General features: G+C 59.7%; 1 protein-coding gene across 3 annotated transcripts in view; it reads right to left on the reverse strand.

Annotated features, from left to right (window-relative positions):
* Positions 1 to 135: 135 nt before the first annotated feature.
* The window catches only part of SMARCD3 (SWI/SNF related, matrix associated, actin dependent regulator of chromatin, subfamily d, member 3), a 28,144-nt gene continuing 13,002 nt past the window's right edge, over positions 136 to 15,277 (reverse strand). Inside the window, exons 1-13 of one of the 3 annotated variants that reach the window (XM_011220083.3) lie at positions 9,356 to 9,570; positions 6,275 to 6,486; positions 4,525 to 4,567; positions 3,551 to 3,673; positions 3,307 to 3,429; positions 2,948 to 3,043; positions 2,690 to 2,791; positions 2,318 to 2,479; positions 1,462 to 1,559; positions 1,174 to 1,309; positions 753 to 875; positions 532 to 633; positions 136 to 311 (exon numbers count right to left, since the gene is read on the reverse strand). In XM_011220083.3, coding sequence (XP_011218385.3) covers positions 258 to 311; positions 532 to 633; positions 753 to 875; positions 1,174 to 1,309; positions 1,462 to 1,559; positions 2,318 to 2,479; positions 2,690 to 2,791; positions 2,948 to 3,043; positions 3,307 to 3,429; positions 3,551 to 3,673; positions 4,525 to 4,567; positions 6,275 to 6,486; positions 9,356 to 9,433 — 1,452 coding nt within the window. In that variant the 5' untranslated portion in view covers positions 9,434 to 9,570 and the 3' untranslated portion in view covers positions 136 to 257. Of the gene's footprint in view, positions 634 to 752; positions 876 to 1,173; positions 1,310 to 1,461; positions 1,560 to 2,317; positions 2,480 to 2,689; positions 2,792 to 2,947; positions 3,044 to 3,306; positions 3,430 to 3,550; positions 3,674 to 4,524; positions 4,568 to 6,274; positions 6,487 to 9,355; positions 9,573 to 15,277 lie in introns of those variants that run through there. The other 2 variants (XM_034639705.1, XM_034639713.1) reach the window with 2 other exon arrangements.

The following is a 15,277-nucleotide window of genomic DNA, read 5'->3' on the forward strand; positions in this document are numbered from 1 at the left end:
CAAACTGTTTTTAGGTCTAGGGAAAATGGAGTAAAGAGAAGAATCTGAGGGAGGGGGTGGGGAATTTTCCCCGAGGGACCCACCGCCTTTCCCTTGTCCTTCCTCCCCAGTTGCCAATGACACACAAGGCTGCTCTCAGATGCATGACCTTTAATCATTCCCCTGCCTCACCCGGAAGGTATCAGAGGAGTGAGGGCAGAGCCCCGGGGGACAGGGCCCAGGCCCGGAGGCCCGCGGTGGCTCCTTCACGGGGGCTCCTAGGTGTTGCGTACAACCAGCGACTGCTCCAGCTCCTGCCTGCGCTGCTGGATCTTTAGGGAAATAAGAGCAGTAGCAGGGTGACGCTGTTGCTGGTGAGTGACAGGGCAGTCCCGACCACCCAGCCACCCCGGAAGAGCATCTGGGGGCAGGGAGGGCTCCTCCGTGCTGAGGGGCTGGTGCAGGGGCAAGGGCCACGGACGGGGCTGGGAAGGGAGGCTTCTCTTGGAGCGAGGGGAGGGGGAGGCCCGAGGTACCCGGGCCCCTCCACACCTTGCAGTAGAAATAGCGGCTGACGGCTTCCTGGGACCAGGGCTGGTGGTAAAACTCAGCCCGGCGCTCCTCCTCAGGGTTGCCTGCCACGTCTGTCATCACCTGGGAGGGAGCAGCGGGGTCAGCCCTGAACCCGGACCCCCACCAGCCCTTGTGTAACAACCTTTACTGTCTTCCCAATATGCTTGTCTTCCATCCAGTGCTCCCTGAGTCCCCTTCACCTTGAGGTCCCGGCTCTGGGAGCGGAGCAGGTCTTGGATGTAGCCTTTGGGGTCTCTGGAGAAGCTTAGCATGAAGTCCCTCTGGATCTTGAGCTGGTTTATGGACTCAATCGTCTCATGGATCTACAGGTAGAAAGTCAGGCGCTTTCACCTGGCCATGGTGATGTGGGAGAGGAGGGGAAGGAGGAGGGGGCCGGTGGGGGGAGGGATTGGCTGCTGTTCCTTTGAAGGGCAATCCCTCAGGTCCCTGCTGCCTCTGCGGTCCTGGTCCCCCCGGGAGGGGGGATGGGCAGAGTTCCAAGTAGCGAGGGAAGGGCCACCTGCCCCCTTCATCTCTCCACAGGCCCGTGCTCTCGTCTGTTGTCTGTATTTTGTCATTTCTGGGTTAATGTCCCACTCCGGCTCTGGGCTCCGGCCCCACCTTACTGTCCAGAGCGCTGATCTCCTGCTGGTTGGCCGTAGACAGGAGGAAGCTGCTCATCTGTCCCTTCAGCGGCTCCTCCACCTCCACGTCAATGTCATAGCACGCCGTCTTCTTCTGGTCCGATGGGTCCACGCTGCCAGGGAAGTCCGGCCCTTGGTATCCGTGCTGCTCCCACAGAGGCCAAAGGGTCCCGGGGGCAGATGGCGGGGTGGGACGGGGGTGGGAGGAAGAGGGAGGGCAGGACTGCAGTGATTCCCTGGTCTGAGGATCAAGCTGGGGCCTCACCTGATGACATGGTTGATGACAATGGGGTCAGGGGGCAATAGCAGAGCTGTGAGGCGCTGGGGAATCTCAGAAAACTTCAGCCGCGGGCAATCAAAAATCTGAAGTAGGAGAGAAAGAGACCAATCTCATCTGCTAGAAAAGGGTGTAACTACAGTCCTAGATCCTTCCATTCTGGGACGGCCACAAGACGCCAAGAGCAAGTCTAACTCCAGTCCTGCTGGCATTGGGACAGGGTGTCTGTGGGCGGTGGAGCGTGACAAGGACGTGGGTTGGCATGGGGCAGTGGGTGAAAGCACTGGCCCTGGGTCTGTGGCCGCCGAGGTGCAAACCCTGCCTCTTCTGTTAACACTGCAACCTCGAGCCAGTCCCCTAAGCTCTCGGGCCTCGGTTTCTTCATGTCCAGAGTGGGAATGGCAACTACCAGGGCGGTTGGGAAAACTAAGTGGATGAGCCCACACTGCCTGCAACAGTGCCTGGCACAGGGCAAGTGCTCAATAAACATCGACTGTTACTTTACTCCTCAGGCTTCTCTGGCGTATTTATTTAAACAGCTTTAGGAATAATAATCTCTACTTTGGTACAGTCTGGATCCAGGACTAGAACCCAGGCATCCTAACTCCCAAGTGCCAAGAATATTGTGGTCCCCAAACTGTCGGCCTTTTAAGGTTCTAGATCTTTCTAAACTGGCTTGGCTAAAAGGGATGGGCTGCTGTGCAAAGCTACACCACGGTAGGCTAGCACCTGCACTAGGACCCTGATTACCGTCTGTGATACCCAGGAATCTAGAAGAGGGGGGTGGTCCCTTATCGGGACCTCTGCCTGTCCCCCACATCTCTGAGATCAGGAGAGAGGGTACCTGCTGGAAGTATTTGTCCCCATTGATGTATTCCTTGTCATGCGAGTCCTGCAGCCTGTTGGTCTTCACATACTGCCACAGGGCCTGCACGATGGCTGAGCGGCTCTGCGTGTGCAATCCCAGCAGCCGAGCCAGGCGGGGATCCAGTTTGAATTGGGGAGGCTGAGAAAAGAGGCCGTGAAAATAAAAGAGGGGGAGTGGGAAGCACTCAGGGCCAGGCAGCTTGAGACTGGGGGGACATGATGATTGGGCTCCTGGGAAACATGCTTCTGGAGAAGGTGAGGTAGGGAGGAGATGGGGTCTCTTGGGGTGTGTGCTCCCTTGAAGCCGAGGTGGGGGTCCTCAGGAGACGCCTGGGGGAGGGGCACAGACCTGGTAGTCCAGCATGAGGAGCAGCGTGCAGCGAACGCTCAGGTCCCCCGGCCTCTTCACCTGGAACCCATCGGTCTCCTGGGTGGTGGGTGTGCGGTGCCACTGCCCGGGGAAGGAGAGCTGGGTCACCTCACAGGCCCATCTGGGCTGCTGGGGCCAGGGGCTCTCGGGTGGTCCCTGATCCGGGTCCGTGCAGCTGAGGGGACGGTGGTCTGCGGAAGGGTGGCAGTTCCCAGGCAGAAGAGGTCTGGGTCTTACCTCAACTAGGTGGTTGTCCGGCCCATAAAGGTCTTTGTCCAGCTCAATGACCAAACTCTTGAAGAAGGAAGAGAACTTCCGCTTCTGCTTGCTGGGCTGTGGGAGAGGGACAGGGACCGTGGGGGCAGGACAGGGACCGTGGGGGCAGGATGAGTCGGGGGTGGGNNCGGGGGTGGGTGGGGCTGGTCGGGTAGGGCAGCATGGTTAGAAGCAGGCCTCTGCACCCGGGCTGTCTCTTCAGGCCGCCCACCCCTGGCCGGGGCTGACTCCCTAACCCGTAGTGCAAACATCTCGCTCTGTACTCAGCTCAGCCCCATACCCACCCCAGGACACCTGGAGAGACCTGGGCCAGGACGTACGTCATCCAGGAGCTTCCCCTCCACCCGCAGCTCCCAGGAGGCAATGCTGCCATCAGAATCTTCAGCATCGGGCTTCGCAGGGTTAAAAGTATTGGAGATATAAAGACGCAGCTTCCGCTTTTGCTGTAGAAATAAAGAGAGTAGTACAGAGCAAACACTGTGTGCTCCCATTCCCGGGGCAATCCCACTCCTCCATTCTTGGAACAGGACCTAGAGCCCTCTTCCTGCCCCCAAATCAAGACACCTTCATTGGCCTCTTCAGAGCCTCCTGGATGTCCACCCGCTTCCGCATGATGGTTTGATCCAGTTTCCTCTCAAATGCCAGGAGGTCCATATAAGCCTGGGACTCGGGGACCAGCTCCCGGATCTGGAAGAGAAGGAGCAAGGTGGGAACGAGGGGCTCAGCCAGTCTTGTAGGTGGAAAGTGCATGTCTTGCGGTCCCAGGGTACAAAGAGCATAGAGGGGAGCTGGCCAGGTTCCAGGCACGCAACTTTGAGGGTGCAAACGGGGACTTCTCCCCCAGGACTGCATATCCAGCAGAAAGGACCTCGACATGCAGGGATCCAAGCTGCTTCTCCCTCGAGGGAGAAGCACTTCATCACCAGGAGAGGCCGTAGCAGCCACTGAGCCCAGCAACTACGGCTTCACCTCTTCATCTTGTCCTTGCCCTCGTCACATGGCCTCTGGACCTTCCTGCGGTGTCTGCAAAGTGCCTAGGACCCTGGGGTGCCTGAGACAGAAGACGTCGCTGCTTGCCTCTACCCTGACACCCCACCTTGTCGCTCCACCTGACATCTCAGCCGTACTACCCCCCACGCCTAGCTCGGCCTGGGTTCACTTATGACGTCCAGGCCTTCTGGCCAGCCTCAGTTCCCTTCTCTCCCCCTGCCAGCCTTTGGTCCCCTAGCTCTTGTGCCTCTTTGTCCCACACCTTTATTTATGTCTGCGGGCTGCTGGAGCTCAGTCCACTGCACCCCCGGGGCCCAGTACCCTACCTCTTGCGGCTCCGCTCCTTCCCTCTGCCCCACCCCCTCCCTCTGGCCAGGGAGCCCCACTTCTTAATTAGCTTTTTAAACAAAAAGTGAAAGTGGCTGTGACGCTGAAGCTCTGCTCCTCAGGGGGGAGGGGAAGCGGCCCAGGGTGGTGGGGTGGGGGGAGAAGAGGCAGAGCAGCAAAGGGTGGGGGGTGGGCTGGGGGCTGCTGTGAAAGGCACTCACCCTTTGAGGGAGGATTTTGTCAGCCATCTTCCTCCTCTTGGCACTGTACATTTTTTAAAGAAAAAACCAGGTTACCATGGCGACAGATCTGGGAGTAACGAGGCCACCTGCTAAATTATCCCGACATCTCCACCCGCCTGGCTGGGGTTCCCACAGCCCGCTTGTCTGCCTGCCCAAGGGGCTACGGGCAGTGGTGTGTGGCACGGTGCTATGTCCTCTTGTGGGGAGCAGACGTGGCCCCATCCCTTCTCTAGCCTGGGAGCCCCTTTCCACCCCACCACATCCTCAGGCCAGAGAAATTTAGACTTAGGAGGGGTTGGGGGGGTGGGGGAGCTGCAAAACTGTTTGAGAAAAGCTAGGGAGGGGGAGGACAGAGGAGAGGAAGGAGGGATTCTGAGGACTTTCCCTTTCTGTTAAGCAGGGGTGCACAGTCCAAGCTGGCCTGAGCTCAGAGGGAGGGGAGCCAACACACTCTCCCATCCCTGGAGCAGGAGGTGATGGGTGAAGCTGGTGCACACTTGCACCCCTGGCACCCTGGGCTTGGAGGGGGATGCTGAAGGCCCTCAGATAACCTGCCAACATGGTCGGGAAACACACCCAGAGGGATCCAGAGAGAGGGTTCTCCTGTGGGGTGTGAGGCTGGATTTGGGGTGGCAGCTGGGACTTGGACTCTTCTTGACCCCGCTAGCTGCTTCTGATTCCCAAAAGCACCCCCAGAAGATCCTTGGCGAGTTGAGATTAGAACTCTGCCTGGAGGATGGCTCTGTACCATCCCTGTGTGGTGATAACCACTGCCCCCTCCTGTCCAAAAGCCTATTCTAAGGCCAGATAAGCACCTTTCATTAAAGGTCTGATTTGTTTTGAAGAAATTATCTATGTGAAACTCTCCATTTATACGGGACAAACCAGGAACTTGTTTACTGTATAAAAGGATGATTCACTTTGCAAAATAATTCATCATGGGATTCCTATAAATGGTGAATTTTCCTTGATGTGTAAAAAATATTTAATAATGAGGTAAAATCCATATTACTCCTGTTATAGGACTCCATCTGGGGTGCAAAGGGAAGCATGTGTGTTTGGTGGAATAGTGAAACCCAGAGGGGCATCTCTCTTGCCAGACGCCAGCAGGGGCTTTTGGGGTGCCACCAGCTGGCTCAGACAGGGAAATGGGCTGGCCCCTGGTGGCTAGGGGGGCCGACCTGGTCCCCGAGGACAGCTTATGACAGCTCTTCAACCTCTGAGTGCCTAGGAATCACCCGAGAGCAGGACTGCGCAGGAGACCACCCACCCACAGGGCAAATCCCCAGGCTCCACCCCCCTGGCCAGAGAGTCAGACTGAGAATATCTGGAGTGGGGCTTTTCAACAGTCAAGCCAGGGGACTGAGCACCGTGCACTGGACAGCCACACTTGGAGAAACACAGTCCCTAGAGCTCAGCCCTCAGTCCTACCGCCAGCCCCACCCCCACCCCAAAGACTGAAGCATCTCCCAGAACCTGGGGACAAGGGGTGGGGAGAAGGACCGAGCAGGTGACAAGGAGAAGGGCGCGACGGCCGCAGCTTCAGCCTACGGTGGGCACACAAAGGAACCAGACCAGTGCCCACTCGGCCCACCTCCCCAGAGGGCATCCCACCCAGGACGCCTCGTTCCTGGCTGATCCTTCTTCCTCGTTCCTTCCAATCTCGCTCCTCACCCACCCCGTCCCTGGGGTCCCGTGGCCCGCCCCCTCCGCGCTGGGCCCCACTCACCTGCGGCTCCGCGCGGGGGCGGTGGGCACTGGCTGGCCCTGGCTCTGGGCCTGGCTCTGGCCGGGCGGGGGCGCTGCTCGCTTGCGGGCGGGCTCCATGCCCGCGGGGGCCAGGCCGGGTCGCACGGCGGGGCTGCCCATGTACGGGGAGCCCGGGGGGCCCATGGGCGCCCCCTGGTGGGGCATCCGGGCTCCAGACGGCATCCCGGGGCGCTGGGGGGGGGGCGGGGGCGGAGGTGAAGCAGAAACAGGCGCCCGCCCGTCAGACCAGGGCCCCGGTTCCAGGCGCGGTAAGCCGCGTCTCTCTCACCCCAAGCCCCCCGCCGGTGACCCTGATGCCGCCAGCGCGAGCGAGGGGTGGGAGGGGCAGGGGCGCCGCAACCGCGCGGCTTGGCGGAGGGGGCTTTGCGTCTCGCCGCAGGAAGCTAACTGAAGCCAGGCAACTGCACTGGGCATCGCCAGCCTCGGATTTGCGGAAGGTACCGCGAAAATGAATATTAATGGCGCCTTTCAACCTTTTCAAAGGATGTTCACATCCACATGCTCCTCCGCAAGACAGACTGAGGGGTCCTTCCAACCCCACTGGACAGATGAGGCAACCGCGGCTCAAGGAGAAAAGCGACCTGGCCAAGGTCACGCAACTCCTCCTGGCAAAGGCAGCACTGAGCAGCCGTTTCCTGAGGGGCCGGGGCTGTTTGCTCTCTGCAGCTTCATCCGGGTTAGAGGCCCAGCTCCCTGCTAGGACTTCTGCCCCTCTTTCCCCTCCTTGCTTCTGGGTCCACTTCCTGGGTTGTCCTGCCCAGCCCTTGCCCTCCCCACCTTAACCCAGCCTTCTCTCTGGGCCCCTGCTTTTGACCCCTCAGCTCCAACCCGCACCCCCTTTGGCTGAGTCCAGGCCTCCACGCCCAGGGGTTTGACGACTTAGCCCACCCCCCTAATTTGCTCCTAAGGTAAAGGCTGGAGGCCACGGGAGCCAGTGAGGTCACACCCTACCAGGACTCCCTAACAGGACAGGAGGCAGCTGGGCTGGAGGTGGGCTGCCCAGAGGGCTTGGAGAGCTCAAAGGCAGCGGCATTTCCTCTTCCATCCATCTCTCCCTTCCTGTCCGCCTGCATTCCCAGAGATGGTTCCATCCTACAGAACCCCCCCACTTCCCACCCCGCCCCAGTGAGGTAGGAAGTCAGGGCTGAAAGGGGGCCACGGAGAGTGAGATGAGGCAGGTGTATTCCCTTGCCACCTCAGATGGGATGTAGATGAGATGCAAATTCATTGAAGTGTTTCACAGACTTTTAAAAAACCCCACTTGTCCAGATTCCAGAAGCGGGATTGGGGAAGGCCAGAGGGGCTGTAAAGTGGAGGGTGGGTGTGATGGAGACAAAGAGAGCAGGAAGGAGATTAGGGAGCAAGGGATGTAGCCCCTGTGTCCCCGTTACCTTTTACCCACTTTGCCCCCTAGAGTGCAGATGCCCCCAGGCACAAGGAGGAGCCCTGAACCCCAGCTGGGTGAATTCCTTCTAACTGCCCACTCTCCCTCCTGTCCTTTGCCCTGCACTAGGTCTAACCCCAACTCCCAGCCAGCCAGCTGTCTCTGCCCATCTCTCCCACAGTGAAAACTGCCCATCCATGTGTCTGCCTCCCCCACCCCACCTGACCCTGTCACTCATATCTCTAGAGTGGTGGCCCAGCATGGAGCCTAGGCCCAGCCCCACCAGTACAGATGGGGTACTGGGAGTGAAGCGGTGGGACTCACAACCACCCAAGAACTGAAGCTCTAAGTTGGCCAAATTAGAAACAACAACAACAACAACAACAACCCCACACGTATAGCCCCCTCTATCCCCTAGACGGGCCTTTTTAAAGGGACTTCACCAAGCAGCGTGGTTAGGACTGGCAACTTGGCTGACTGACACGAGCACCCCTGGGAAGTTGCCTCAGAGATCTTTGGGACTGGAGGACAGGCTGCCCTAGGGAAGCCCCTTTACCCAATCAGCTGCTCTCCTATTTTTCAAGGCCAGCGATACTTGCTGATCTGCTGAAGAGGCCCTGAGAGAGAAGCTTCCAGAGCCCCCAGAGGGCTGTGCCAGCTGCTGAGACCACCCCAACGAAGGGCCAAGATTTTAGGGACTCTGGCCTCCCTCTCCAAGAATGTGCCTTCTTTGGGGTCACAACCAAATTTGGCCATAGTCAACTTGACAGCCTCCTCTGCACCCAGCTCCAACCCCACTAGCCATTCAAAATCCTATGGCCCCTGCCTCTCCCATTCTGCTGCCCTCCACACCTCTCCCAGCCTGGCTCCTGCTGCCTCAGCCTGAGGTCCCATCCCTTAGGCTCCCTGTGTGCCTTCCAGGTCTGCTCCTGGCAGGAAGGTGCCACCCTGCCCCTTTGGCCTCTAGGCCTCACATCCCTGACTCCAGCCCCTCCTTCACACCTTTGAGGATTGAAGGACATCAGCTTCTGGTGGCTGAGTCTGCCAAGGGAATCTTTAGACACCTTAACTTGGGGTCTGTCCCTAGAGAGGGTCTCTCTCTGACCCTGATGGCAGAGGCCATCAGCAAAGCCCCAGAGCCCTCCTGCCAGGATGCAGAGGTCGTTCAGCCAGAGAGCTTCCCGCTCACGGTGCCTCCAGGGTCACCTGCTCCTTGCTCCCAGATACACAATCAGAGACACTGTCCCAACGGATGAGCAGACAACCCAGCCCACCAGAACCCTTGTCCCCCACCCCCACCCCCAGAGCAGGGGAACACCTGGGCCAACGAGGAAAAAAACAGAAGACAACACGTCTGGTACAGAGGGGACCCCCCACACACTTGGGGGGGACAGTCCCCAAGTCCCACCCCCAGCCCCTGACAAGAACCCAGGCAAACGCCTCCCGTCCCCGCCCGGGCACCCATCCCCGGCCCGCCGCCTGACGACGTGTTCGAGTGCCAGGGCGCCGGCACAGTCCTGGGGCTGGGCCGCGGGCCGTGGCGCCCCTGCCAGAGGGGTGGGAGAGCGGGAGCCCCCTCCCGGCCCCTCCCGATCATCCCTCCATTCAGCCCGAGCCAGCTCGCTCACCCTCCCCCGCTAACTTTCCCCCACTCACCACCCCATGGACCAGAAACTCAAAAAGTTTGCTTTTCGTGGCTTTGCGCGCCCCTCCGGCAACTTCGTCCGCGGCCATCGGGGTGGGCTCAGCGGCTCTTCTCACTCTCTCTCTCTCTTCCTCTTTCTTTCCCTTTTCTGCCTTTTTTTTTCCTCCAACTCTCCCCTCTGAGTCCTGCTGGGCTCTCTCACACTTCTACTCGAGCGGAGTGGGGAGGGGGCCCGCCCGCCCGCCGCCGCCGCCGCCGCCGGCCGCGGCTGCCGCATTCCTGCACTGATAAGACAGAAATAGTCCGGCGGCCCGGGGTCTGCCTGTTGACTCGGCGGGGACAGAAACGCCTGCCTTTCCAGCCCTCGCTGTCCAAACAGCGCAGATAAGCGGCGAGGCACGCCGGCAAGCCCGGCTCCTGGGCGCTGGGCAGCGGCACTGCAGCCCGAGGCCGCCCGAGGGCCGCGGGGAGGCGGCGCGGGGAGGGGACGCGAGGGGAGGTGGCGGGGGGCTCGCTGGCCACCCGGGCTCTCGCCACAAATAGTTTCTCGGTTAGGGAATTCGCCGGCAGGGCCAGGCAGGAACAGTCAGTTCCAACTGTCCCCCAAGTGGCTCCTGCTGCATTTCTGAGGCCCTTTCCCCAGAGACCTGGCAGGCCAAGTAGGGAAACATTCGCTGGAAGGAATCCGGGGGGAGCCGAGCCCGGAGGAGGCCTTCCTCCTGCACCAGGCCGTCAGTGGTGGGTGTGCCCGGGGAGGCGGTGTCCCCTCCGTCCACAGATGTGTGCGCCCTTGTCTCGCCTGCCGTGTGTGTCTGCACCCTTGTGTGGGCATGGCTCGGTGGCTGTGGGTGTGGATGTTTATGTGCGTGCACAGACAAATGCCTTCTCTGTGTGCCTCCCTCCACGAGAGCCGCTAGTGCGTGTGCGCGCTTGCGGGTGCGTGTGTGGCAGGACATGGCCTGTGTCTTCCAGCTCCGTGTGAGTCTATTTCTGGGTATGGGAGTCTTTGTTTGTCTCTATGTGAGAAAGTGAGGGCAAGAGGGGAAGTATTTCGGAAAAGAGGGGTGGATCCGACTCCTGAGAACAGGAAGAGAAAATGTGAGGGAAGGAGAGGGGCTGGGGTGGGTGCTTGGGTGGATGGGCAGAGGGAATGAGGCAAGCAGAGCCTCATGGCTTTGGAACCGGGCATGAGGTAGGGGCAGGGGACCCAGAGGTGCTGGGGCTGCTGGGTATGGTAGGACCAGCCTCAAGATCCCAAAGAAAGCAGGGCTAAGTGTGGGATTGTGAGGGAGCCCCAGAAGAGGCAGTGTGGAAGGAGCTGGCATTCCCTGGGGTGAAGGAGGGACAGGAAACAGGAGGGGCAAATCCTGAGATCTCCAGGCTGGGATCCGTAGCACCACCCAGGCCCCCAAAGGCCACACCCCTCTCTCCTCCTTCTGGAGGAAGAGCCCAAGGGCTTTGGGACGACAGTGACAGTGGGTCCAGTTTACGTGCCTCTTGGGGCTGCACTGTCAGAATCCAGGTGAGAGTGGGGCAGTGCCTGGGGGAATTTTTTGGAAAATTTACTTGAAGGTACACCTTCAAGACCCAGAATTGCACTTGGGGATCCTGACCCTCAACCCCTTCAGAACGCCTTCAGAGGTCAGACAAAGAACCAAGGGAGTGTTCTGCGTGGAGAGTCCTCTTGCCTGCAGCCTGATTTCTCTGGGCCCTAGTTGTGCTCCTGGCGGCCACCGTTCAGTTGGGTGTCCACTGTCAGTCCTCTGAAAGGCCAGAGTGGCCCAGGATAACCCTCCTTGTCCGCTGGCTTAGCAAGGAACCTAGAGGTCCCCTTCCCACCAAATCTCTACCCAGCTTCCCCTTAGACTTGCCCATGCAGAAACTGGGTCCTGGCAGGGTGGGAACAGGTGGGTGGCTGCCACAGGCCATGAAAGTGGCTACTGGTGACCTGGGGAGGTGACCTCTACAGTTTGCCTGCTAACCTCCAAACCCCTCACTCATTCCCATGTCTAAGCCTCTGCTCCCACTATTCTTTTGCCTGGAATCCCTCTACTACTGCTCATCTGCCTATCCAGATCACATTCATCCTTTAAAGCCTAGTGAGGGCCCCACATCCTCCAGGAAGCCTTCCCTGATTCCACTCCTGTGCACCAACCTTTCTTTTCTTTGAATACCCATTGCCATTTATGCTATGTCATGAATTGGCACTTGCCTGACCAGTGTCTGAGAGGTCAGGTTTGGTTTTCCAAACTGGAACTGGTCTTTAAGTCCCTATCTATCCTCCCCACCCAACCCCATGCTGAGACACGGGGACTTAGCATCAAATGCCTGCTAACACTTGCAACCACCCAAAGCTCAGTGGGCCAGTGGATGGAGCTCATACTCTGCCACTTACCTGAAGGTGTGAGTCGCCATGGGCACCCCCACCTGCTGTGGGGGCTTCTAGCATGGACATGTGAACCACAGACCTTAGAGGTCTTTGTGTAAAGCTTTAGGCTTTGTGTAAAGCTCAGAGTTCTCAACTCTTGGAGAGGCCTTTTGGGTAAAGAAGACAGCAGAGGAGGCGGATGGGCACCCCAGTTTGGGCAGCTATGTTTGAGGGAGGGACACGAAGGAGAGTGGGAATACCCTGCATCTGTGAGGGGACTGGTCCTGGTGGGGAGGAGACTGCAGGAGGTGGTTAGACCAAAGGCTCTGGTGATACCCAAGGAGCTGGCGAGTATCACTCAAGACACAACTAACTCCCTCCCGGGGCCACCCCAGCCTCTGGGCCTCCTCCCCACCTACCCCAGCCATTTCTCTGGGAGACATCCTTCTCCAGCACAGACAACAGATACACAATGCATGCATGCCCCTCAGGCACGCACACCAGTGCGAATGCCAGAGGGACAGGGAACCACGTGGATTTGCACACACAGGCACGTCTGCACCATCTCCCCATCCCACTCACAAGGTGCGATTGACAAGACACCAGCCACTAGGTACATTTGCATGCTGCTTTTACGGGGGCAACCCTAGCTGTCCAGACACGGGGGACCTGAAGACCAGAAAGCAGAGGCGCAGGTGTGGGCCCCCTGAGCCGGGACTCCCACCTCACAAAGGCCAGGATCCCCAACAGCTCAGCCCCAGAAGAGCGCTCAGCAGTGCCACCGCCACAGGCTCCGGCCCCGGTCCGGTGGAGTCCCAGGGAAAACCCCGCTTCCAGATGGCGGGGGCCTTCCTCCCAGCCCTCCTGGGCCCTTAGCCCCTGCCCGACCGGCCCAGGCCGTGCTGCGGGCCGACCGTGCGCGTGTCCGGGCAGAGGACGGCCGCCCTGCCGCTCGGAGCCGGAGTCCCCCCTGCCGTCCCCCCATCTCTCCTTCCCTCCGAAGCACCACCAGCACCAAATGGCAAAGCGCCTCTCCCCGCTCAGGGAGAGATGCGCCGCGGCCGGCGGGACGGGCTCGGCGTCCCCCACCCCCTCCATCACCACCACCGCGCGGGAGCGGAGTGCGGCCGGGCGCGGGGGGCACGTCCCGGCCCGCTGCCGCCCTCCCTCGCCCTCGCCCGCCAGGGGCCCGGGCAGCGGCTGGAGCCGGACGGGAGCCCCCGGGCATGCGCACTGCGGCCTCCCTCCCGGTGAAGGTCAGCCCAGGGCCTAGCTGCAGGACTCAGTGGCGGCGGGGGAGGCGGAGGAGGGAGGAGGGATGCAGCGGAGAGACTTAACTCCTTCCCTGCGGGAAGATGGCCATCGAGGCAGAGGCCGGAGCCGGCTGTCCCACCCCCCCCACCCCGCCTTCAGCGGAGGTCCTGTTACGGGGACCCAGCTCTGGGGGAGGGGGGAGGAGGGGCAGGGGAGGGAGAATGTAAGAAGGAGGCTAGGAGAGGAGGGAAGCTGGGAAGGGGAGAGGGAGGAAGGCGAGGGAGGAACAAAGGAAACCAGACTGAAGGGAAAGACCTCTTTCTGCTGCCCCCTTTTCCGTATACCCCCAGCAATAAAGCTTTCCTTAGCAAAATGAAATTACCCTCACTGATTGGGACGGCAGCATGTGTGTGTGTGTGTGAGAGAGAGAGAGAGAGACAGACAGACAGACAGACAGACACAGAGACACAGAAAGACAGTGAGATCACCTGGAATTCTCAGGCTGAGGACCTCTGATGTCCGTGTTCTGGCCCATCACTAAACTCAGCCCCCAACTTCCCCTCTGGTCACTAAACCCCAGGGCATGCCAGGGGTCCCAGAGGCAGCTCTGACTCAGCCTACCCACCAGGCCTAAATCCCAGGCCCCCGGGGAACCCCAGCTAGGCCTTGGGGCCAGGCCCAGTCCCCAGAGATGGGTGGAAGGGAATCTGCACCTTCACCCCCCACCTCTGGTGAGGGGCTTCCTCCAGCCAGCAGACAGGACATTGGCAGACCAGGCCTGGGACATCATAGCGCAATCTTCCTCCTCCTCCTGGCTCCCTCCACTACTCTTCCCAGGCCAGAGCAGCACTGGGTACCTCCCTCTCTGTGCAAGAATGTTTCTGTGCCTGGACACCCTCTGCTACTAGCCAGGGGGCTGTCTGTCTCTTTGTATGACTTCGGCTTCTGTGTCAGTTTTGCAAACACACACAAGAAAGACAAATATGATAGAAAGAAGCAAAACACAAAGATAAACTAGGACACCAAAATAATTGTGTGACCTTGGGCAAGTCGCTGTATCTCTCTGTCCCTCAGCTTTCTCAGGAGTAAAAGGAGGGGGGTGGCCAGAAGATTCCTAGGGCCTTCCTGCCCTGAAATCCAAGGATTCCGTAAGACAGAGACAGGAACCAAGGCAGACAAGGTGGGAAGGAAAGGGAGACAGAGATATACAGACATAGGCCCACACCATTTAAGGGCTGCTGCTAACCCGAGGTGGAGCCTGGTCCTTGTCACTCACTGTCACTCACTTCCAGTGAGCCTTCACCACTGTGCTGTCAGCCTCCTGGGAGCAGGGCAAGCCTTGCCTTAGGATCCCCAGGGTCCTGCTCAGTTAGCAGGTGTATGATAAAGGTTAGTGGAATGAGTTAATCCTTCCTCTCTTGTTCTGTGTGGATCTCTTCAGTCTAATGGGGTGCTCTGTGCCCCTTCCCTGCCCCTCACCTATACCTCACATACACAGGATAACTGCAAACGGCAGCATGTTGAAACTGCTGGTCACTGGGGGCTGGAGCACCCACCAGCCCGGGGGGGGGTACATTTTGGATTTGTAGCAGCTTTGCACTCTCCCCTCATGATGGCCATCAATGAGATGGTTCCTTGTAGCAACATCCTACGGCTTACAGTGCTGAGCAAAAAACGAGCCACACTGGTCTGCTCCCCATTTTGGCCAGGATGGGGTTGGTCTGTGGGGAGGTATTTATGTGGGACCCTGAGGTGTGCTCTAACTGCCCCAGCTCCCATCCTGCAGCCTAGGGGGTGGGACACGGGGCAGGGCTCTCCCTGGTGCGGGGGGCAGGGAGGTGTCCACAGAACCATCCTTGCTCCCCACCCCTCTGCCTCTGGACCAACACCGGCCTATCTAGCTAGCTGCAGGGGCAAAAGCAAGGGATCCATGTTCTCAGGACTCACAGGCTATCAAGACTCCAAGAAGCAGCAAGCCCCTCCTTCTCACCACCTACCTCCCTCCACCAGCCTCCTGGCTGCCCCCCAGCCAGAGCCCAGGAAGCCCACCCATCCCACAGTGCCCTCTGTCTGGCTGAAGCCATCACTCCTGCCCTGCTTGCACCCCATGGCTCCCAGGCCCCAGCCCTCCTTTCTCTTGGCAGAAAGGAGCCCCATCCTGGCACCTCTGATTCCTCTCCTCTCTCCCCCACAGCTCACTGCTCCCTCATGGCCAGTGTCGGGACAGTCTCCTGGTGGCTTAATGTCCCGGCCCTCACCCCCGGGGAAGCTTCTGAGGCCTCAGCTACTGATCTGACCAGGTGGTCCAAGG

Source organism: Ailuropoda melanoleuca, chromosome 1 (genome assembly GCF_002007445.2).
Source record: "Ailuropoda melanoleuca isolate Jingjing chromosome 1, ASM200744v2, whole genome shotgun sequence".
Taxonomy (NCBI): Eukaryota; Metazoa; Chordata; class Mammalia; order Carnivora; family Ursidae; genus Ailuropoda; species Ailuropoda melanoleuca.